General features: G+C 55.2%; 1 protein-coding gene across 1 annotated transcript; it reads left to right on the plus strand.

Annotated features, from left to right (window-relative positions):
* Window positions 1–6657: 6657 nt before the first annotated feature.
* On the plus strand, window positions 6658–22662 carry PLPP2 (phospholipid phosphatase 2). The gene is given in 10 exon segments (XM_055087119.1): window positions 6658–6796; window positions 9687–9838; window positions 10017–10291; window positions 13529–13586; window positions 13821–13997; window positions 14253–14331; window positions 14334–15923; window positions 16041–16630; window positions 17897–19076; window positions 22595–22662. Coding segments are annotated over 7 exon segments (960 nt in total). The 5' UTR covers window positions 6658–6744; the 3' UTR covers window positions 14501–15923; window positions 16041–16630; window positions 17897–19076; window positions 22595–22662.
* Window positions 22663–24190: the final 1528 nt, after the last annotated feature.

Here is a 24190-nt window from a genome sequence, read left to right on the forward strand (position 1 = left end):
GGTTCCTCCATTGGCTGTTCGTGGCTTCGTCGTTCACTTCTTCGTGCTGAGTGTGTGTTTTCTGGAACGGACTGTGGCGTTGCTCCGCTCGCCTGCCCGAGGGCACCTCGGTGTCCCCGGTGTGGCGGCGGTGGTCGCGGCGCCCTTCAGCCCCCGTGTGCGGGTGTGTGTTTGGTGAACACCCAGGAGCTGGACCGCGCGGCGGTTCCCTGTGCTTTCGTGAGAACCTCCAGGGTGGCTGCCCCTCTGTGCGCCCCTGCCTGAGGCTACCCGGCTCCGCGGCGCTTGGGGCTGTCGGGACCGTCCCAACAGGCGCTTCCCATGGCCCCCAAAGGCAGGCTCACCCTCCTGAGGCGGGAAGTGAGTCTGCGCAGCGTGCTCTTTGCGCTCGTTGGCTGAAAATGTCCGTACCCCTCCTTGGTTTATCAAGCACTATTTTTCTTTTTAACTTGGTATAAGATTCTAGGTTTCCTTTTTTGCTTTCGGCGTTTTTAAGATGTTCCATTTATTCCTGGGTTCTCTTGTTTCTGACGAGAAGTTTGGCATTTTCACTTGTGTTCCCTAAATACGATGTCTTTTCTTTCCTACCGTGATTTTCTCTGTATGTTTGGATGTGTTGCGCCTGGTGTTTCCTACATGGAGCTCCTTGGACCTGAGGGTTGATGCCTTTCATCGCTGGGGGGCTTCCTGGCCGTCATGTGTCAGGTGTTTCTGCCGCTCCTTCTGGGCTCTGCTTCTGGGTCCCTGGTTACTCAGCAGACCCCTGTCGTCGTCTGCAGACTCGGCATGTGTCATCCTGTCCTCCCTGTGCGTCTGGACCCGTCCTTGCTCCCTATCCCTCCTTCCACTGCAGACGCATACGCCGTATATTTTGATGCTAGTATTTGCAGTTGTTTTTTTTCTATATTTTTGCTGAAATTCTCCAATTCTTTTCTTGTACATTCTTTATCCTTTTTATAATAGTTACTTTAAACTTTTGGATAGTTCACCGTCTGGGCTATTCCTGGACACACATCTCTTAACTGTTTTTCCATGGTTATGGGTCACAGCGTCTCCCATTCTTGTGGTTGTTTTAAAGGAGTCTCTTCCTTAGTGTCGGCTCAGATCTTGCCACTGCCCTGCCCGGCCTCCCTGTGGCCGTGGCTGCTGCTCTGCGGGCCTTCCCGGCCATAAGCGCGTTGGTGTCTGTCTGCCTCGGTTTTCAGAACGTTAGCGCCTGGCGCGAGGCTACGGGAGTCCCACTCGTGGCGCCGCCCGGGGATGCCCGTGGACGGGAGTGGGTTCAGGGGTCAAGCGTCGGCGTCACTGCGGTGTTTACCGCTTCTCTTCGTTCTGCTTCCTCTTACTGTTGTGCCCGGGCACGTGGCCCCTTGTGGTGACCGAGGCGGCCACCCTCAGGCTGTGGTCCCTGCAGAAGGTTGGGTGAGCCTTGTTTCTGGGTCTTGTACCCATAACTGCACTAGTAACTCTGGCTGGGCAGGAGGGGTCTTCAGATTGGCTGGGCGGGGGCCACCTCCTCCCCTCACGTGGTCGGACAGGCCTCACAGGGAGGGGCCGGCGTTCCAGGGGGAGGAGTGACAGGAGCACAGAGCACGTGGGCAGGAAGGGTGGCAGCTGGGCCCACAGGAGTGGAGTCAGCAGTGGGGCCAGGGGGCCGTGTAGGGCCAGGCAAAGGAGGCTGTCCCTCTAGGCCCGGGGACTGGAAATCTGCTTGCAAGGTAGCAGGGGCCTCCGAGGCTCCTGAGCTGGTGCAGAGTGACCGTCGCTCCCCTCAGGGGCATCATCTGCTGACCAGGAACCTTCCGTACTGTTGGTTTTCGCTGGACGTCATTTACAAAGAGGCCCTGAAAGTGGAGCGGGAGGCGACGTGCCGTCCACCTCTGGTTCGGGGGTCTTGATGGTGAGCCAGGCCCTGCCTGCCTGCAGGTCCACTCGTTTCCACCCCAGACCCGAGGGCAGAGTCGCCAGCTGCACCGCACCACACCCAGGTCCCCCCGTTCCATCCCCGGTGGTAGGGGACACCTGCACAGCCTCTGGGATGGGCTTCTTACAAAGAGAAGTGTCGTTGTACTTTTACTGTTTTCCAGGTTGTCCAGGGTTTTCTCCACTCTACACAGGGGGGAGTAGAGCTCTTTTGTGACCTACATTCTAACCATACCGGGTGCTTGGTTTGAGGGGCCTTCCCAGGGTACATGCCAGGGTTCTGTGGCATGGCATCAGGTGACTCTGCTTCCAGCCCCTCTGCGGAAGGAGCCTGGCCTCAACCAGGGCCACAGGCCCCGGAGGCTGGACCCACAGGCAGCTCCTGGGGTTGGGAGGGGGACGGAGGAGGCAGCCACAAGCTGACAAGTCCTGAGCTGGGGCCTCGGCCTCCCTGGCCCAGGACCCTGGGCTCTGGAGTGGGACTGGGCTGTCCAGACCCGACCCTGCTGTTTAGCCAACGCTTCTGCCCCCACAGTTGTTGTTTTCCTGGTTTGTGGTTCTGGGATGGGGCTGCCAGATGAAACACTGGGCACCCAGTTAGATTTGAACCACAGGTAGACAGATATTTCAGTGTAAGTATATCCCCTGTAACATCTGGGACGTACTTCGGTAACAAGTGATTTGTCGGTTATCTAGGATTCAAATTTAATGGAGTCCTGTGCGTGTCCTCGTTGAATCTGGCAGCCCTGTTGCTGGGCTGCGGTAAGGATATGGAGCCTGGGCACCTGGCACATCGGACACCCGGTGAATGGCCAGAGGTCGGGGCTGGGCTGTGGCGCTGTCCAGCAGAGGCCGCTCCCGTCCCACCAGTCTGGGGGCTGACTGGAGCCAGTAGCGCCTCCCTATCTCGGGGCTCCAGGGGGTGGGGCTTGGTCAAGCCAGCCCCCCGAAGCAGAACTGGAGGGTGGGCAGTGGTGGCTCCAGAGCTGCAGTGTGGAGGCGTCTGCGGGGGTCCAATGCCTGCTCACACAGCCCCGCCCCCCGTAGTTGGAGCCGCAGCCCTTGCTCAGAGGAGACCTGGGATCGAGCTCCATGGTGAGCACTGGGGAAATGAACTCAGCCCCTGCTCCAGTGGGCTGTCCCTGCTGGGCGACACACAGGACACTGGTGGGATCACGGAAAGGGGGTTCTTGGCCTCTGAGGTTTGGAGGACTCCCTGGCCCTCCTGTGCCGCCTGTGTCACTTTTCCTCATCAGTCGTAACCTGCCTGAGGGACCCGGGCCGGCGGCTTTGCGGGCAGGGACGGAGGGGTGCAGTGGGAGCTTGACAGCGTGCTCGACGGTGTGACCTGCCCTGGCTTCCCTCGTTTCTTGAGAAGCAGGTGGAGGCCAGGTCTCGTGAAGGTGGCTCTGTGACCGCCTCGCACGGCTGTGATCCTGTGAGAGTTCGGGCTCTGGCCCCCGGGCCGTTCGTTGCTCGTGGGCTCACCCTCATTCAGAAGCAGTGACTGAGCGCCGGGTCTGTGCTGTCCCGCCTCCTGGGGCTCAAGCCCGGGGGTCGGCAGATACAGTCTGAGAGCACAGGAGGGGTGGGGTGGGGAGGGGGCCGTGAGGTCGGGGTGGCCTGCACGAGGGGCGACGTCACTGGGACTGGGGCTCCCGGACGGGCACTCAGTGCTAAACCGGGAAGGTCACCCTGTCCCCGACTGGAAGGTGGTGCGCCCTTGAGGGGTGGCGGAGTCCTGGGAGCAACGCGGTTCTGGGATTCTGGGTGAATGGGCGCCGGGTTCTGACGGAAGCCCACCTTAGGTGCCCACCTCCACCATTTTGTCTAGTGCTTCCTAGCGGGGCGGGCCACTGGCCAGGCACTTCACTCTGACCCCAGGGCGGGTGCTGGCCTGCGCCCATCGTGCAGATGGAGAGACTGAGGCGCCGACTGCCCACTTAGCCTTCCGTGCCTGGACGCGCCCGGCACAGCCACCTGGGGTAGAGCCTGGGCTCCAGGACCCTCGGCAGGGAGTGAGGCCCGTGTCAAGGAGCTGACTCCAGGGTGGCCTGAGCCCCACGAGAAGTGCAGAGAGAGGCGGGGCTGCAGGCTGCACTCAGGTGGCACCTACTGTGTGTCTGCCCACGCCCAGCACCTCTTCCTTGAGACAAGCCTGGGCCCCTCAGGTGGGGTGAGGCAGCAGGGCAGCGGTGACCGCCAGGCACAAGGGGAGGCCCAGTCTCCAGGAGACACAGGTGAGGCTGGGGCCCCAACTAGGGGCTCGGCTCCCCCGCCCCCGGGCGGGCCTTCCTGGTCCCAGGGGGATTCCCCAGCTAGCCCTAATTTTAACCCTGATCCTAATCCTTGCTGCCGCCACCACGTTTTGATCTTGATCCCGCCCAGGTATTCTAAGGGCAGGGTGAGACACGTCCGCAGGGAGGGGAGGGTGGCCACATCTGCTCCAGCCGCATGCTCTCCCTTCAGCCACTTGGGTCTCCCAGCTCGTCAGACAGGCCATGCTCCTACCCACCCAGTCTCTGCCCACGGGAGCCTCCCCTGGAGCCTCCCGGGTTCAACCCCACGGTCTCCACCCAGGCCGGCCGCCACACTCCTCCTTGGCGGGCCCCCCCCCCCGGCACGCAGTAGGTGCTTAATAAAGAACCCCACATTTCATTGATGCCAGTATCATGTTGCACCTTCCCTACCTAAACTGAAAGTGTCAAGACTACAGAGAGGAGTAGTCACCCGATTGCCACAAGGCTAAAGTGAAAAAAGTGCCATGATAATTACGCCGGCTAACATTCATGTAACATGTATGCCAGGTACCTTCACACGTATAATTCCGTTGCGTGAATGAATGAACGGATGAATGAATGACAGGGCCCACCCCTCCCTGTGTTTACAGCAGGAGGAGCCAGTGGACAGAGCCGGAGCCTTCCCGGGGCGGGGCCACGCTGGCAGGAGTCCAGGGCTGCTGGATCCCCCTGAGCCTGAAACTGGTGCCTGGCGACAGCCCCACCCCTGCTCAGACAGAGAAAAATCCTCCCGGCAAGTAATCTGATTCTTCTGGAGGCCTTGGAGGAAGTCTGGGGGTGAGGGAGGAAGCTGCATTTTTAGGATGTGCCTTCCCAACTCCTCAGGGTGTGCGGCTGGAAAGGGGGGTTGCTGGGATGTGCTTCCCGCACTGTCTCCGCCACGCTGCAGGCGGAAAATCCAGGTCCAGCAGCTTCCATGCAGAACCTTGTAATGTCCTGGGGGTGGGCTGAGTTATTTTGAGTGTGTGTGTGTGTGTGGGGGGGGGGGGCGGGGCGGTGTCTGATGGCCTGCTTAGGGAAAGTTGTTCCGGGGTTCAGGGGCCTCGGCCCAGAGACACCCCTCTCAACTCCACCGTCTGGCCAATGGTGGAGGAGCCACAGATCAGCTGTGCATTGTCGCCCCCCCCCCCCCCCCCCCCCCCCAAACCCTTGGTCCCCCCCCGCCCCCCCCCCCCCCCCCCGGGCGCATTGCCGCCCCCCCCCCCCCCCCCGCCCAACACCTTGGCTCTCTCCCAGCCCCCACTCCCCCCACGGTGCAGGCGTCTGTTCATCCTCCCAGGAAGCAGGGTCGGGGACTCTTGAGTTCACGTCTCAGCTGCTTGACCTTGGGCCAGGGGATGCCCCTCTCTGGAAGCGGCTTCCTTCGTCTCTAAAACATCTTTCTGTTTTAAGATTGTTGGAGGGGGTGGGCCGGTGAACGCGGTTTGGGGGTGGGGCTGGGGCCAGGCTGCTTGGGTTCAAACCCCAGCCCTACCTCTTGCCGCTGTGTGACCTTGAGACAGTGGCAGAACCTCCCTTGTGTCTCGCCAGGTCCAGGCAGGGCTCTCCAGGAGGTGGTGACACTCCCCGAGGCCTCTCTCATTTGGTTCCAGCCCCAAGGATCCCGTGTGGGTGTGTGGACCTCCTGCGCCTCCCAGCTCAGGGCTGCCTCGGGACCGGGTGGGTGTGCAGGGCACAGACCCTAACCCTACCCTTCCTAGCGTGCGGGCAAGTTCCTACCGCCCGCACGCTTGGCTCCCTGTAAAAGGGGGTAGGAAGTGTGCCATCCAGGAGCAGGGCCTGGCACAAACAGGGTGGGCACTGAGGAACTTTCTTTCCAATGCCAGGGATGGAAGGGCTGCCAGGATTTTAAGCATCAGGAGGAAAGAAAAAAAACCCTGCAGTTAAGCCGTGACACCCCCCATCTATTTGTAGGCACTTCCTGATTCAGACGTATTCAGACAGGCACACAAGAGTTCGGTGCCCCAGAGAGGAAACCGAGGCGCAGACTGCGGGAGCCCGAGCTCCGTCCTCCTCCACACCCCTTCCTGCTGGCCTCTCCGTTCACCCCTCACTCATTCCTTCGTTTGTTCGTTCCTCCTCCCGACCCCCGACTCAGCCGACCCAATCCGTGGGTGACCGGGGCGTGTGGCCGGACGCGGACGCTCTGGGGTGACACCGGACTGGCCGTCCCTGAGCCTCAGCCTCCCGGCGGGGGGCGGGGGAAGTGCTGGGCGCCGACGACCCCACCCCCACCCCCCCCCCCCCAGCTCGGAGACCCGTAGCCCCTCCTGCCGCGGGTCTCGTACCGACACTGTTCCCCTGCCACCGCCGCGCGCTCCCCACGCCCCTCCTCCCCGCGCGCATCGGGCGGGGCGGAGGCAGGCTCCGCCCCCTCCCCTCGGAGGCTCCGCCCCTCCCTCCGGTGCCCTGCTCTGCCCGCCCCTCCCGGGTTGGGCCAGGCTCCCCGGCCATGTGACCCCGCGGCCCGGCTGGGACGCGACGGTACGCGCTGGGACGGGCGCCGGGGGTCGCGGGCGGCATGGAGCGGAGGTGGGTCTTCGTGCTGCTCGACGTGCTGTGCGTGCTGGTCGGTAAGAGCCGCGGGGACCCGGGTGTGTGTGGGAGGACCCTTTCCCAGGCGGGCCCATCCCCGGTCCCCGCAAAGTTTTGTAGGACGGGCTGGGGGCTGCAGCGTCCCTACCTCTGGGAGGCCCCCTGGAGGTGGGGGAAGCCGGGGGAGGACCCTCGGGCCGCGGATCAAGCAACGCGCCCCCACCCCGCGTGCCCCGGCGCCCGCGGGCGCCCTCCCAGGCCTCAGTTTCCCCCGCGCATCCCCGGTCGGAGGGGGTCGGTGTCCCCCGCCCGCGGCAGCAGGAAGTCGCTGCCGGGCCCGGCCCGGGCGGTGATTCACGCGGGCGTCGGCTGGGCTCGGGCGAGCCGGGCGGGGGCCGCGGCCGCGGGTCGCCCCGGGAGGCCCTCCACCCCGCACCTTGGGTCGGCTGGTCCAGTGGGCTCTGGGAGGGCGGAGCCCTGGCCGGGGGCGCACGGGCAGTGGTGGGATTCGAACCCGCGCCCCGTCGCCCTCCTCGCTCGGGCCCAGGAGAGCCGGGAGAAGGACTGGGCCGCAGGCTGTTGTGGAACTGGGGGCCTCGGGGTGGCGCGGGCCAAACCTGTCGGGCGGGTTTGCGGGCCAAACCGGCAGAGGGCCGAGGCCCCCTCCCCGCCCCTCCTCCAGGGTCCCGGAAACAAAGGCTGTGTGTTTGCTCCGGGGATGTGCGGACAATGGCCCGGGAATTCTACCCCCGGCGCAGGGAGGGGCCCCTCCAGCCTAAACTGCCCTACCCCCAGTCTGGCTCCTGCTCCTCCGCTGGGGGCCGAGGGGTCTGCCCTGACTGCAGGCAGAGGCCAGGCTCTCCTCCCATGTCCTAGAAGAGACCTCTTTTGGGATGCGCCAGGTGGCAACTGGAGGCCCCCCGGGGGCGTCTGCCAACCCTGGGAGTCGTTTCCTGAGCACTTATTTATTTAAACATTTGGGTTGCATTGACTGCAGGCCAGGCACTAAGCAGCATGCAAATAATTAAACCTTTTTCTCCAATCAGCCTGTGAGGGAGTGCTGTTAGGCTCCCCAGTTTCCACCCAGAGATGTTCAGGTGCCTGCTGGAGGTCACACAGCAGCGGGGGAGGGGGGTTGGAGCTTAGATTAGGTTGGGTGCAGCTGCCATGTGCCAGGTGCTGGGGGCCCGGGCAGAGCCAGCTCCCAGTCTTAGAAGCTTCAGGACACGAACAGTTCAGTCTTAGATGGTGACAAGGGCCCTGGGGAAAACACCGGGGGTTGTCACCGGGGCAGGGAGGCTCCGGTGGTGTCTGCTGTGGGGACATCCGAGCTGGCGCGGCCCAGGCAGAGGGAGGCTCCAGTCCTGTGCTCTGAGCTCTGTGCCCTGAATCCCGGGAGAGCCCAGCTCCAGTTCTGATTGGGGGCTGGGCACCCCCCAATCTCCAGGGGGGAGGGCTGGGGCTTGGGGACAGGAGTTGAGAGGCTGACTCGATACCCGGGCCCCCATGGGAGCCCCTGCCCTGCTCAGGCCGTGGGGTTTCTCAGCCTCTCCTCCTAGGCCTGCACCCTGACCAGAGAGGTCTTTTGGAAACATGCTCCCTCCCTCTGCTGCAACCCTCCTGAGACCCCCGCCCCCACCCCCTGCCAGAGCCCCCCCTCCCCAGCGCTCTGCTCTCCAGGCTCAGGCCCATCTCCGGCCTTGGCACTGGCCACCCCTCTGAGGGATGTTCTTCCCCAGGTCTCGCCTGTACTTCTTCCTCTTAAGTCACCTCCCCTGTGTGGCCTCTGCAACCACCTCCCCGACTCCGGTCATCGTGTGCCTATTATTTTTATCCCCAGCTGCTCTCAGCTCCATGAGGCAGATCTCTTGTGTTCTTCACCGAGTCTTTCCCTATATCAGCACCATCACACGGTGGTCCCCGGAGGCCCCTGAATTTGGCCTTTGGAAGGAGGAGCTGGCCCTGCCCTCCCCCTGCCCTGGCCGTCAGGCCCCAGCAGAGCCACGCCCTTTTCCACGTGTCACCTGCCCTGCCAAGGCCAAAGGGCACCCTGCCTGGGTTTGTCTCTGTGCACCCACCCTGGAGAGCAGGGAGCCCTTGGCTGGCAGGGCCTCTGGACTCCGGGGCTGCGGCCGTGCCAGGCAGGGCCCGGTCATGACTTGTGGCTCCTGAAAGCACCTTTGGACTGAGCTCCCGGGGCCTGGGCCGGGCCTGTCGGGTCAGCGTGTGGCCGGTTCAGGGACAGCGCGGGGATGAGGTGTGTTCCTGATCTCTCTGGCCGGCCCTAGAACAACGAGCAGAGTGTCCTCCTTTTAACAGATGCCTGTTAAACACTGGCCTCGGCCAGGCCCCAGCAGGCTCCAGGGACTCGGCCTTGAACACGACAGGCGCGCCCCCCCACCCCCCCAGGTGCTCACAAAGCGCTGTGTGTAGCCGGGGGGATCATTCGAGTATCACACGGCGATCGCACAGTTGCACACAGGCAAGAACCATGAAGAACGGAAGTTTCCTGCTGTGAGAGGGCTCCCAGGAGCACGGAAGGGAGTTCGAGATGTTCTGGGCCGCGAGAAGGATGTGAGCAGAGGCCCTGGTGGCTGCCTGCCGGCTTCGTGCAAAGGGCAGAGAGGAGGCTGGAGGGAAGCGAGGCGGGGCGAGGGTGGGCGACGTTGGGGGGGTGGACACTGGGCCTGGGCAGGACGTTGGTGTTTATCTGATGATGATGGGGAACCACAAGAGGGTTAATGGGGCAGTGACCTCCCATTTGCTGTGAGAAAAGCTCCTCCTACCTCTCGGGTGGGCTCGGAGGTGAGGAGACCTGGAGGGAGGCTGAGGCAGGCGTCCAAGCGCTCGGTGCCGGTGCAGGCTCGTCTGTGTGGCCCTGGGGCTCAGAGAACCTCCTGGCTACCGGCCTCCTCTCCCCAACCCCAGCCTGTCTGCCTTCCGCCATCCTGACCCTCGTGAACGCCCCGTACAAGCGAGGATTCTACTGCGGAGATGACTCCATCCGGTACCCCTACCGTCCAGACACCATCACCCATGGGCTCATGGCCGGGGTTGTCATCACTGCCACCGTCATCCTTGTAAGGCAGGAGGGGCGTGGGGGGCGGGGGCTGGGGCGTTAGCAGGTCGAGTCCTGCCCGGGGTGGTGTCTGTGGGGAAGAGGGCCCCCTTGGAGTTCCCAGCTCCCCAGTGACCGTAGGGAGGCCGTGCACCCTGACCCCTTTCAGCGGCCCTGAAGTCCCCGGCTGTTCCCCGCAGGTGTCGGCCGGGGAGGCCTACCTGGTGTACACAGACCGCCTCTACTCCCGCTCCGACTTCAACAACTACCTGGCCGCCCTCTACAAGGTGTTGGGGACGTTCCTGTTCGGGGCTGCAGTGAGCCAGTCACTGACAGACCTGGCCAAGTACATGAGCGGCCGGCTGCGGCCCAACTTCCTGGCCGTGTGTGACCCTGACTGGAGCCGCGTCAACTGCTCCGTGTACGTGCAGGCGGAGGTGTGCAGGGGAAGCCCTGCTGACGTCACCAAGTCCAGGTGGGTACTGCGGGGGGCCCGGGCCGCAGACACCCCACCCGGGGAGGAGAGTGGGGGGCTGGAGAAGGGCCCTCGGGAGCCGGATATTGAGGGATGAGTTGTCAGGTATAGAAGGTACAGAGGCTCCACGCTGGGCAGAGAAGAGGCAGGAGTAAGGCCTGCAGGTGCCCGTGGGCCTGTGTCCTGCAGGCAGGGAGGTGAGGTGGCGCCAGGGGTGTCGGGCCCTGGAGCAGAGCAGGAGGTGTCAGGAGGAGTGACCCACCTCCCCTAAATTTCATGCCCCATCCTCAGGCTGCTGCTCTGTCCTCTCACCATCTCTACTGGTAAACTTTCCCTTTAATTGATGGCCTTATTTTCCTTCTTTAAAAATGAGATAAAAATTCACAAAGTATAAAATTCACCAATTTAACCATCTTAAGCTTCTGTCAGTTTTTGCCTCATGTATTTTGGTCTCTGTTGTTAGGTGCTTATGTCTTTGTAACTGTTATTGATATACCTTCTTGATGGATTGATCCTTTTCTCACTGTATAATGTTCTTTGTCTTGTTATTTGTTTTCTGTATATTGTATCTTTTTTGTTTGTATTTCAGTTTCTCCATTACTGCCTTTTCTGTTAATAGCTATTTAGTCTGCAAAAAATTTGCAGCTAGGGGCTTCCCTGGTGGCGCAGTGGTTGCGAGTCCGCCTGCTGATGCAGGGGAACCGGGTTCGCGCCCCGGTCTGGGAGGATCCCACATGCCGCGGAGCGGCTGGGCCCGTGAGCCATGGCCGCTGAGCCTGCGCGTCCGGAGCCTGTGCTCCGCAGCGGGAGAGGCCACAACAGAGGGAGGCCCACATACCACAAAAAAAAAAAAAAAAAAAAAAAAAAAAAAAAAAAAATTTGCAGCTATATAGTTCCACCCCCCCCTTATGAGGTTATTGTCACAAATTATATCTTTATACATTGTGTGCTCATCAACATAGATTTATCATTACTGTTTTATGTGGTTTTTAAAAAATTGAGCTATATTTGCCATATAACATTATGTTAGTTTCAGGTGTACAACATAATGATGAGATGTTTGTATTTATTCTGGAATGATCCAGTAAGTTTAGTTATGTGCAGTTCTTTTTTCTTTTTTTAATCATGTAGGGAAAAGCAGGACTATACACCAAAATACATTAACACTGCTGTTTATGTTTTGTGATTACTTTTACTGGTGACTTTTACATTTTTTTTGTGGATTTGAGTTACTGTCTAGTATCCTTCATTCCTCCATGAAAGACACCCTTTAGTATTTCTTGTAGAGCTTGTAGGTGTATGAGCTATGAATTTTCTTTGTTCTTCTTGGTCTGGGAATGTCTAAATTTCTCCTTTATTTTTACAGGATCATTTTGCCAGATGTAGAATTTGTGATTCACAGGGTTTTTTTTCCTTTCAGTACTTTGAATATGTCATCCTTCTGGCCTCCATGGTTTCTGATAAGAAATTAGCTACTAATCTTACTGAGGATTCCTCGTACACAATGAATCCCTTCTCTTGCTGCTTTCAAGATTTTCTCCTTGAAAGTCTTTTGGTAGCCTGATTATACTGTGTCTCTTTGTGGCTCTCTTTGAGTTTATCCTCTTTGAAGTTCATTGAGCTTTTTGGATGTGTAGATTGATGTTTTTCATTTGATGAAAATATTCTTCAAATATTCTTTCTGCCGCTTTCTCTCTTCTCCTTTTGAGACTCTTATTTGTATATATGTTGGTACATTTGATGGTGTCCCACAAGACTCTGCGGTTCATTCATTTTTCTTCATTCTTTTTTTTCGTTCCTTAGACCAAAAGTCTCGATTGACCTAGCTCCATGTTCACACACACTTCTGCCTGCTCAGATCTGCTTTTGAGCCCGTCTGGTGATTTATTTCAGATACTATAGTTTTGAACTCCACAATTTCTGTTTGTTTCCTTTTTATAACTTCTGTTTCTTTTTGGTGTTCTTTATTAGGTGAGACATCATTCTCACAGTTCCTTTAGCTCTCTGAACATATTTTAAATGGCAGATTAAAAGTCTTTATCTAGTGAGTCTAACATCTGGGCTTCCTCAGGGACAGCTTCTAGTAATAGATTTTTTTGCCCTGGGTATTTCCCGCATTTTTTCATGCGTGCCTTATAATTTTGTTGTTGCTGTTGAAAACTGGGCATTTTAAATGTTATAATGTAGCAACGCTGGAAATCAGATTCTCCTCTCCCCAGGGCTTGTTTTTGCTGTTTGTTGTAGTTGTTGGTTGTTTGCTTAGTGAGTGTTGTGAACTAATTTTGTAGACTCTGAGTGGCCGTGAAGTTCTGCTGTTAGCTGAGTGATCAGCTAGCGATTGGACAGATATGTCCTTAAATACCTGGAACCGGGGGGAAAAAACTTCCATTTTACAGATGGGCTTTGTGTGCTATGTTGGGGCATGTCAGTTGACAACTCTGCCTTAACCTTTACTTCTTGCTTGGTCAGCCAGAGGTGAGAGCTTAGGGCCTTCTCAGGTCTTTCCTGAGCCCTGAGGCCCAGCCCTGGCCTCTGGAATCCCAGCCCTTATTCTCCAGAGCTTCTCATTCCCTGGCCTTTCCTCCCAAGCTTTTTGGTTAGTCTGTTCGCTGCAACTGCTATCCGTTGCCCCAGGCAGTGGTGACCATTACATTTGCTGTAAATATTTACGACCAGTGATCCAGGGAGCCATCAGACAGGACCGGACAATCTCAGTTCTTTGTAAGTGAGCTCTGTTCTCCCTCCACGGCAACCACCAATCTGATTGTTACCGTTGTTGTCAGTTTTTTTAGTTGCTTTTATGGGGTGGGGGGGATGGACCTTTGGAGTCTCTTAATCTGTCATCTTTTCTCTTGTCCATTGATGTCCTTTGTTAAAACTTGAAATTATGTAAAAAGAAAATGTGAGCCTTGTATCAGTGACCACAGGTGGAAAATAGTCTTGAAAAGAAACACAGTGAAAGTGAAGCTGCTGGCTGGACACAGTTGTCGGCCCTCGGTTCTGTGTTCAGGGCCTGCAGCATCTTTGCGGGGAGGCCTTAAAGACCGCGAGAACCTATCGCATTGTCAGAGAAATGGAAAGGGAGGAACTGATGATGTCCAACAGTGGCCGTGTTTCTACATGAAATCTTCCCAGACTCTGGGAGGCATGGCAGGATGGGACCGGGGCCGGGGGTGTTTGAAGGCAGAGGTGCTGAGTGTGGGCCCTCCTGAGACCTGCCGCACTCTCCTTTCTCAGATTATCCTTCTACTCTGGACACTCCTCCTTTGGAATGTACTGCATGATGTTCTTGGCGGTGAGTTTGTTTCTCTGTGACTTGCTTGTTGTGGAGCCTTGGCCAAGGCCCTTCCCTGGGCCTTAGTAAAGCGAGGTGGGTGGAGGTGGTGATGGATGGGCTTCTGGTTGGTTGATAAAAACTGGAGGCCCTGGGCCTACAGGTTCCAGGCTCCTGGCCTCAGTGTCACCGTCTGTGCGTCCGGCGGGGTTGGGCTGGCAGGCGCCCATGCTGACGGCTGCTCTTGGCCCCCAGCTCTACGTGCAGGCCCGGCTGTGCTGGAAGTGGGCACGGCTGCTGCGGCCCACCGTGCAGTTTTTCCTGGTGGCCTTTGCCCTTTACGTGGGCTACACCCGTGTGTCTGACCACAAACACCACTGGAGTGATGTTCTCGTTGGCCTCCTGCAGGGGGCGCTGGTGGCCGGCCTCACTGTGAGCTCCCGGGCCCCGACCCCCTGCCCTGACCAGAGACCGCCCCCCCTCTGGGGCCCTCCTGCCCTCTCTCTGCCTCTCCAGGACCCTAGCCCTCTCCTCCCATCTTTCTCCTAAGATCCCACATCTGCTGTCCTCTCTGCCCCCGCCACGGTGCCCCTCAGCTCCTGGGCTCTACTGCCCCTCCCTGTGCTGTGCTGCCCCATCCTGTCCTGTCCCCGCCCAGTCAGCTCCTGCCTTCCTATCCTCCGCCAGGTCCGCTACGTCTCCGACTTCTTCAAAGCCCGGCCCCCGCGGCACTGCCTGGAGGAGGAGGAGCTGGAGCGGAAGCCCAGCCATCACTGACACTGGCCCTGGGCGAGGCTGGCTGCAGCCACTGCGGGTCCCCTCCTCCTGAGACCCTCAGGTCTCCTCCTCCTGGGGCCGCAGCCGCGTCCAGCTGGGGCTCAGGCTGTGGGCAGCGAGCGTGTCCGTGGTCCTGGCAGGTCCCTAACGCAGGATGACGGTGAGGGCCCTGCACAGGCCCCAGGCTGGATCCTGGCGTGGGTTCCACTAACCCCACCTCCATGCACTGGGCCAGGGGTCACGGGGTACCTGGGGCAGCCCTAGCGCGTGGCGGGGGACTCTTCCTCAGACCCCCGGCTTTTGTTGGGTTAGGGAAGGGACTGAGAGAGCCCAGTGGATGCCGTTTTTGTCAAATGTGACGTCTATGTGGATTTTTAGTAAAATAGGGCGTTTGCTTGACAGATGTTATCAGCACCTCTTCCTTATGGCCGTTCTGAGGACTCTCTCCCTACAGCAGAGGGGGAGACCCTCTCTGGTTGGGGGCTCAGCTGAGCGAACCAGCCATGCCTGCGTTGCTGCTCTGGTCACGTGGGCAGGAGGGGTGCAGGAGGGAGGCCAACTGCCCGTTCCACCCTCCTGTGGTGCTAAGGTTGGGGGTCAGGTGGACCTGCACAGGCAGTCGGGGTGTCACCCTGCAGAGAGAGCCCTGAACAAAAGACAACTGCCGTTGTTTGGCCCCTGGGGCCGGGGAGGCTAGCAGAGACCTGAGTCCAGGTCGAGTGGAGAGGTGTGTTTACAGCTCTTTCCTCCTCCCAGGAAGGAGGCCTCTGCCGGGGGCCCCCTGTGCAGGCCCCCAAATGTAAGGGCTTGGGCAGAAGTTCAGATCTGGGTAAGACCATGGCCACAGGAGCCTGGGTCCCCAGAGACTGACTGTGTGCAGGGCTGTGCTCAGGCCTGCTGAGAGGGCAGCTTCCGTGGGCTCTGCCAGGTGCAGCCTTGCAGTGGCTGTTGTTGAGTCTGCAAGATCACACATGGGGTTTGGGCCTGGAGCGGGCTCCCTGTCCCCTTTCTGCCTGGGGATATACCACCCCAGCCCCGGCGCAGACCTCAGAGTCCCTCCCCTTCGAATGACCGGCACCTCTGCCCTCGGATTGTCCCTTCTCAGTAATACCCACCTGCATCGGTCCACTCCCTGTGTCCCTGGAGGAATCACTGAAGCCAAAACTCCCCCAGTCCTGACCCCTTCCCTCTGGTCACAGGGACCCCTGTGCACATGGGGCTTCAGAAACGGGCCCCCATGACTTCTGCCCTGGAATGGGAACCCCTCACTCACCATCCACAAAAGTGAATGTCGGGCAAGCGGCCTAGATCAGGCCATAAACAAACCTTAAAGAGGGAAGATAGGTTCAAAACCTTAGTGTGGGGAAGACGTTTGTAATTGGGAAAAATAGAGAATGGGAAGTAGAGGGCAGCTGGGGCCCAGGCCGGGGCAGGGGGTCAAGAGGTGGAACAGACGGTGGGGGATAGACTCCACGTGCCAGGAAGGTGTCCAAGGTGACGGAAGCTTCTGGACCTGATCGCTGATGGGCCGGGGTCCCTGAAACTTGCAGGATACACAGAGCTTACCTGCCTAACCGGAGTGTAAGTAGGAAGTTTCGTCTTTCATCAAGTATCTGGGCAAACTGGGTGATTTAGTTTTAAGAGTCTGTTTTTGTTTTATCTGCACCCGGGACCTGTCTTATTCTGTATCCGTTTCAGGGCGTTCCCGTCTGGTCTTAGCAGTGCTTGGGGGCGAAGATGCAGCCTGGCAGCCTGCACTGGAGGCCAAGATGGAGAAGATGAAGATCTTCACGGCCACCTTGGCCTTGTCCTCAGCCTGTGGTAGATGGGGAGGGAGGTGGCCCACACACTGCAGGCCAGCAGGACAACGAAGGTCAGGAACTTGGCTTCCTTGAAGGTACCGGGCAGGCTCCGGGCCAGGAAAGCCCTGGTGAAGCTCCCCAGGGCAAGGGGCCCAGGTATCCCGGGACACAGTAGGAGACAGGGACCAGGCCCCCGGTTGTAGGCGAGGAGGACGCATCTAGGCTTGGAGTGCGTGTCAGTGTCAGTGAAGAGAGGAGAGGTTCCCAGGTGGATTCCACAGAGAGGCGGGTGGACTGGGGAGTGGATGAGAAAGGTGAAGTCGGGTGCCCCTGACACCAACCAACTTTCCTCCCAGGAGCAGTGATCCTGAAGGTTAAGACCACATAGATGGTTTGGGCCCAAACAGTGGAAACAGCCCAGTAAACACCGTGCCAGATGTGGCCGCTGGAGGGCGCAGGTGGCTGTGCTGAGACGGCCGATGAGGGGTGAGCAGCACAGGAAGCCTGGGCACAGAGAGATGAGGAGGACGCAGCTGAGAGTCTCGTTCTTGGCCTTGACTGTGGGCGGGTCTCGGGCTTAACGAAGACCCCAAGGACCACAGCTGTGAGAGCAGCGGAGGAGAGCGCCGCCCCCAAAGGATCCTCAGAAGCTGGGCAGGTCACAGCCTTTGTCGGGGGGCGGCGTCCTCTCTTACTCTTTGAGTATAGGACGCTGCATACACTGGTTTGCATCTGACAAGGAGAGCAGAGATGCAGTGTTTCAGGTTCAGTAATTCTTACAAATCCAAGCATCAGTGTGTGGTCACATTGGAAGTTAGGGCATATTGATACACCCAGGCAGCGCTGCAAGGAAACGCTCATGTGTAATTTGAGGTTTACGGTCCTTATGGTTCTATGGCAAAAATAATCTTTTCTCTTTTCCTCTTTACATGGAGGGGGGAGGGGGTGGTGTTTCTTTAGTTGATTCTCATGGGAAACTCCTAGGTTCTTAGCCAGGTAAATATCATTTCTCGTGGCTTGTTCTCTACGCTCAACATTCCGTCTACCTTCTGATGTTGATCAGGTTTTGAGAACCCCTCCTAACTGAGTATTGAACCATATGCGGGAATTTCTGTGCAGGACGGTGCTGTGGGTTTGTAGGAAGTCGTGCTTGCTTTCTCACAGGTGAAATTTTGTAAGGGCTGTGACTGACAATATTGCACCGTACAAAAAGTGGGACGAAAATGTGGCAAAATTTAGTAATTTTGAAGTTTGCCTGTTTGTGTATAGGAATCCATCATGTCGCTCTCTTTACTGTATTTTGAAAACTTTTACAGTAATTCAAAACAGGAAAGCTCTGCCTAAGTAAATCTTCCTCAGTTGAAAAATAATGTGTTCATTCCTCATTCACCGAATAAATCCCTGTTTAAGTTATAACAACATAAAATCCTGATTGAAAAACTTTGTAATGTGGCTTACTGTAGCGGTTTCTGCTCATGGGTTCCCAGCAGCAGTGGATGTCATGACGTTCATGTCTGTCTGACCGACCACGAACAGGCCAGGCCATTGGTAGGGACTTTGTGGAGGGTCACCCCCTGAGGCTGTGTGGTTTGGGGATTCTCCCTGGAGGCTTAGCGGCCTCAAGCCTGCTAGTCTAGCCCCGCCGGTACCGCCAGCCATCCAGCCATCGAGCACCTCTTATGGCGGGGGTGGGGGTGGGGGGGAGTGAGTGCTGTTCTACTGCAATTTTGAAAACCTGTGCTTTTTCTTAAGCCTCTTTTAGCATATTTTCAGCAGCTGGACAGCTCCTAGGTCTCCTGTCGGCCTGCTGACTTCCCGTATCTGACGTAAACACGCTCCAGAATTTTTCTGTTGGCCTCATTTTTATCAGTGTGATTTTTTGGGGATCCAAGTAGCCCAGTTTATACAATTGACAGCTACATTTTTGGGTGAATCCAGGGCACTAAGTAACAATTTCCAATTGGAAGAAGACTGGAATCACTTGACAACAGGAATCCACCCTGCAAGGGTGCCCCGATCTCCCCTGGGCATGTCTTTCCTTGGCCTCCAGAGAGAATGCTCACCTCTCACATCATCACAGACCAACAGCCCCGCCCAGGTCCAGCCATGGGGCGGCAGCAGCAACCCCATGCCTGAGGCCAGAGGAGCACTCCTGGAGGCCACCTGACTCAGACCTGGTGACCGACCCTTGACAGTCAGCAGAAGGTCACAGGGACCTTCGGTGACCTGAATGGGAAGGAGAAAAGCACGGTCATTTTCTTCTCCAAGGAAACAATCGAGAGAGAATACTTCTGTGGTACTCATTTGAATAATATTCCTTTTCACCTGCCATGGAAAGTGATCTGGATATTAAACGACGTTACTTTCAATAAGTGCAGCAGCAAGGGTTTCTTCGTACCATGTTTTCTTTTCTTTTCTTCCTTTCTTTATTTTTCTGGCCACACCGCACGGCTTGCAGGATTTGAGTTCCCTGACCAGCGACTGAACCCGGGCCCTGCCAGTGACAGCGCCAAGTCCTAACCACTGGACCGCCAGGGAATTCCCCATATTTTATTTTCAACGTCAGTGGAAGGGCTACCTGGAAAAGTTGCTCAGAACCTATTTCTAGGACCTCCTGCGGTTGACTTCAGTCTGTAAAGTCTTCATTCTCTCCCGTGTCGTTGCCGAGTCAAGTTAAGAACATGCCACTCCAGTTCTGTGCGTTCCGGTTTTCCACCTTGAACGACGTACAAGGACATTCTCTCCTAATTTGTTTTACTGCCATATTTTGTTGCTGGACAGGACGTATATTCAGCTCTGCCCCACCGCGCCTTCATCTCCACTTGTGGGAATTTGTAGAGGTCCAGCAGTGTCTCCCTGAGCAGGAAAAAGCTGATGTGGTTCCTGCAGTGAGAGCGGTGGCTTTGTTCTGTTTCTCACGGGTGAAATACAGGTTGGTCTGGCCCACTCCTGACAGCCGTGCCGGGGAGCTCTCCAAGGTCCTTTGGTCTCTTTTGTAGGAAATGTATACGTGATATCCTAAGGGTGTGTTAGGTGGGTGATTGGTGGTCCTGTTGATCTCCCCAGTGTCAAGTTGAAAGGCCAGAATGTAAATAGAGTTTCTGAATATCCACCTGCATTAACGGAAGAGCATCATCCACACATGTGGTGATTATCTGTTAGGCTAATCACAGGGCACCATGTGGTGCTTTGTCCAAATATGGAAGCCACTAATGACACGTGGCTTTTAAAATTCAAATTAATTTAAATTAACAAAATAAAAATCCAGTTTACCAGTCACAGTAGGCTGAGGAGAAGAAAAAGGATATTTCTGTCGTTGGAGGAATTCTTTTGAGATATTCTTGTTTAGAGAACTAAAACTAAGAAAATTCAGTTAGGGTTAAGGTTCCAAGTGAGAATTAAGGTCAGGGTCAGAGGTTAGGTTCAGGATGAGATTAAGGTCAAGGTCATAAGGAGTGGGGAGGTAGCTCCATATCCTTGGTGGCTGAGTGACTATATCAATTAATTGGAATTTTCTGCATAAACTAAGCTGAGGGGAAAAATAGACAGCCATACAATTATAGTGGAGACTTTGCTATCCACTTTCGGTAGTGGGTAGATCTAACAGACAGAACCAACAACAAGAAAAAAAAAAAAAAATCAATGGACTTGAATAACACCACAGACCAAAGGGACCTAACAGACCTATGTGGAACTTTCAGCCCAACAACAGCAGGATGTACATTCTTCTCAAGCACATATGGCCCATTCTCAAGTATAGATCATGTGTTAGGTCACAACTCTTTAAGAAGATTGATATATACCAAGTATCTCTTCTAACCACAATGGAATAAAACTAGAAATCAATGGTAGAAGGAAAACTGGAAAATTCACAAATAGCTGAAAATTAAATAACACACGTTGAACAATCAGTGGGTCAAAGAAGAAATAAAAAGTGAAATTTAAAAATATCTTGAGACAAACAAAAATGGAAACACAACATACCAAAACTTGTGAGATGCAAAGTAATAGAAAACTGTCCCTGTTTGCAGATGACATGATCTTATCTATAGAAAACCCTAAAGACCAAAAACAAAAAACCTGCTAGAAATAAATGCATTCAGCAAAGTTGCAGAATACAACTCAAAAATCAGTTGTTGTATCTATACACTAATTAATAGTGATTAATGTTGAATCTTTTCAGGTGACTTGTCATCTGTAAACCTTCTTTGGACAATTGTCTAGTCAAGTGTTTTGTTCATTTAAAAATTGGGTTGTTTGTGTTTGGTTCAGTTGGAAAAGTTTTTTGTATGTTAGGGCTAGAGTTAGGATATAAATGTTAGGGTTTGGGCAACTGGGATTGGAGTCAGGGGTTAAGGGTCAGGGTCAGAGTTAGAGGTCAAAGTTTAGAGTCTAAGGTCTAGGGTTCCAGGGTTAGGGTTGTTAGGGTTTAGGGCTTGAAGTTAAAAGGTTGGGGTTAGGTTTAAGCCTCACTGGCCCACTTCCCCCTCTTCTTTCCCATCTCTCTGAGGCCTCCAGGATGGATAGGACTCACCTGGTCACGAGGCCCTAGCCTGACAAGGGTCTGCGTGGTACCAGGGACCTCAAAGAGACCCTCAAGTCTTACACATGAGTCAGGAGTTGAGCTGGACAATTGGTTGTCTGCCCTGCCTAGTCCTGGACTCTGACAGTGGAAGAATGAAATGTCCACACTGGTCACTGACTGTTTCAATCCAACCTAACCTCAGTCAAGGATTGTGAAGGGCCTCAGAAGTCAGGCGGGGAAGGTGATGCTGGCCCCACTCTATCTGGGCAGTCCCCAGGTCCAGCACAGCCCTGACACATGAGGGTACTTGGCAGACGTGTATAGATTTATGCAGGACTGGATGCAGCAGCCTGCCAGCCCCCAGGTGCTGCCTTCTTGATGGCTGATGTGGCCCTCCTGGGACTTGATGAACCATTTGTCCCATCTGAGTGCAGCAGAAACAGGTCTCAGAACAGCCCTTGGTTTCCGACCATCCAGGCAGGCATCTGTGGTTCTCCAGCTCAGGTCAGTCTGGGCCCCGTCTAGCCCCCGTGGCCAGTTACTGAGCTGACCCTGCTGCTGGGCGATTGATCAGCTTCCTGGGCAGCCTAGAGAGCCCCTTGGGATTGTCTAATTCCCAATATCCCTGCGGTTGGGAAATGGGCCTCCTTCCTCACAGCCAGTTAGGTAATGGCCCTCTAAACGTTGAGTGTGGCCCTGGCCACAACAACCAGACGGTGGCCCTGCAGTCCTCTGGCCTTCTGGTTGTAACAAAGTTTGACATTCATATTCATTGAGAATCAAAGATATGGGAGCAACTGGGCCTCCCAGTGGGCAGTTTCACACTAAGGCCTTGTGTTCTTGGAGAGCCATGTGTGTCCATGGTCCAGCCCCTGTGGTCTCAAGAAAGCCAGCCAACTGTGGATTCCATGGTATGGAATAATCCTTGAGCCTCCCTCTGCTTCACTGAGCAAGAGTTTCCTTGCCATCCTAGCATTCGGTCGAAGACACATGGGCTGTTCTGGGCCAGTCTCTGAGATGCAGGGATCCAATGCCCAAGGCAGGAGCCCTGAGTTTACCACCAGTGCCTACCTTGCTTTTTCAGCAAGTGGAAGAGCTTGCCATCCTGGGAGAACAGCAAGAGCACTGGGTGGGCGGCTGCAGCCCCTGACCCTAAGTCAACCCCTTCTTTCACTGGCATTCCGATCCCACAGCTGTACAGTGTGGGCTGTCAGTGATGTGGAATCTGCTGCTTTCGCTGAGCCAGCATCTGTCCTCATGTCCAAGTCCAGCACCTCAGCTTTCCTTTGGGAACTACCACTCACCTGCTTCCAGTCTAAACAGTTCCAGAGGGCTGACCCTACATTTCACCCACCGTGAAGACAGGTGTATCATCCAAGTCTAGCCAATCCCATGTTCCATCCTGTGGGTGCTCTGATGGGCTCAAGGATGAGAGTGTGACCCAAGCCAGGCCAAAGGCATTTAAAGCTGTGACTTTTCATGGAGCCCTAGGGACGGAGAAACCCTTCCCAGTAGAATGGACATTGAGTGGCTTCATTCTGGAGGCCGCGGAAGCAGTGAGAGAGACTGTGCCTGTGAATGGGCCACCCCAGGGCACTTCGTAGGGTAGGGCTGGAGAGGGACCAGGTCACACTGCGAAAGGGTGAGCCCCTGGGTCTGCCAGGTCCAAAGCCATTCTTCAACTTGCCTCTTGCAATTATTAGTTTACTTCTATCATTTAAAGATATTAGTTTATTTTACTTCAGTAAGTGTGTCCAGTCACTTGCAATCAAAAAAGTCCTGACACTTGAGAATCCATAATCCCTGAGATTCCTTCAGATGTCCTCACCGGGTGTGGCATGGCTGGAAGAGTTGAAGATACTGGTTGGGGTCTGGTCTTAGGGGAGCTGCCAAACATCTCTGTCCCTGTTCCTTCCTTTTCCCAGGAGAGGAAAACCCTTGAACAATGAGCGAAGAACCGGCGGAGGGAAGAGGTCCCCAGGTGGTTAACTGGTCAGTTTGTATTTTCTTTATTTTAGGGTCAATTTTGTTAATGTGTATTTTTACTAGGAAATCACCCATTTCCACTAGTTTTCCAGTTTGATGCAATAGGTTTCTCATATTTGACTTTCAGTTTCTCCTCTGTTTCTAGTTTTCTACAGAACTGTTACAATTAGTGAACCGATATTCATACGTTATTTTAAACTAAAATGTCCATATTTTATTTGGGTTCCCTTCTACCTTTTCTGTGCTAGGATCCCATCCAGGGTATCACATGACATTTATTTGTTATGTCTCTTTGGGCTCCTCTTGGCTTTGACAGTTTCTAGACTCCTTGTGTCAATGACCTTGGCGGAGGTAGGTCACCATGCAGACCCCACACTTCAGGAAAGGAGAATTAGCTTGACTTCCTTGATGCATGGTTGAGTGTCTTATCAATTGTTTGGAATCCCCCTGCATAGGAGATTTCTATTCAACCTCATTTATTTAAAAAAAAAAAAAATCTATGCGATCATTTATTTTTACCAGTGTGGACACCTGGATAGATATTTTAGGCTTTTTGGTTGTAATCCAGCACTACAGTATTTGGTTGCTTCATTCATTCCTCCTTTGGCTACTGAGAGCTCTTTCCATTGGTCCTGTTTCCCTTGACATAATTCCATTGGTGGGTTTTTTTTCTTGGTACTTTCTTATTTATACTTCAGGGTTATCCTGGCTGATATATTTACTGTCTCAGTCCTAGTATCAGCCATTTCTTCAAAGAGCCCTGGTTCCTTTTACCAGAGAATGATATTAAAACATGTGGGAGCTAAATGTGCTCAGCTGACAATGCAGGGAAATTTATGCACGCATTCCAACCTGTGTGAGTTATTGGCGCTCAGGGCGGACGGCTCCAAAATATGCCACAATGACATAGTGATCATTTTAAATGAAAGTTACTTAAGAAACAGGCTGAAGCAAGAGGATCACTTTGACCCTTCTCTCTGTCTCCCTGAAAGCAGGAAATAAATCTGTGTGAAAGGCGCATCTGGAGGTAAAAGGACACCGCTGTTGCTAGAGACAAGGAATTCGGGGCCAGGAGCCTAGATGAACAAACCTCGTTACTTCTTCTTCTTCTTTTTTTTTTTTTTTTTTTTTTTTAAAACGATCATACACCACCACCAAGTGGGTTTTATTTTATTATTATTATTTTTTGGCTGCGTTGGGTCTTTGTTGCGGTGCGTGGGCTTCTCGTTGCGGTGGCTTCTCTTGTTGCATGGGGTCTAAGCATGCGGGCTCAGTAGTTGCGGCACACGGACCCCAGAGCGCGTGGGCTTTAGTAGTTGCAGCCCGTAGGCTCGGTAGTTGTGGCGCATGGGCTCAGTTGCTCCGCGGCATGTGGGATCTTCCCGGACCAGGGCTCGAACCTGTGTCCCCTGCATTGGCAGGCGGATTCTTAACCACGGCACCACCAGGGAAGCCCCTATTGCTTAAATTTACTCCCGAAGCCCAGACTCTGTTTAGATTCTTCACTAATTGAGCACGTCAAACCTCAGTTTCTT

This window comes from Physeter macrocephalus, chromosome 2 (assembly GCF_002837175.3).
Source record: "Physeter macrocephalus isolate SW-GA chromosome 2, ASM283717v5, whole genome shotgun sequence".
Taxonomy (NCBI): Eukaryota; Metazoa; Chordata; class Mammalia; order Artiodactyla; family Physeteridae; genus Physeter; species Physeter macrocephalus.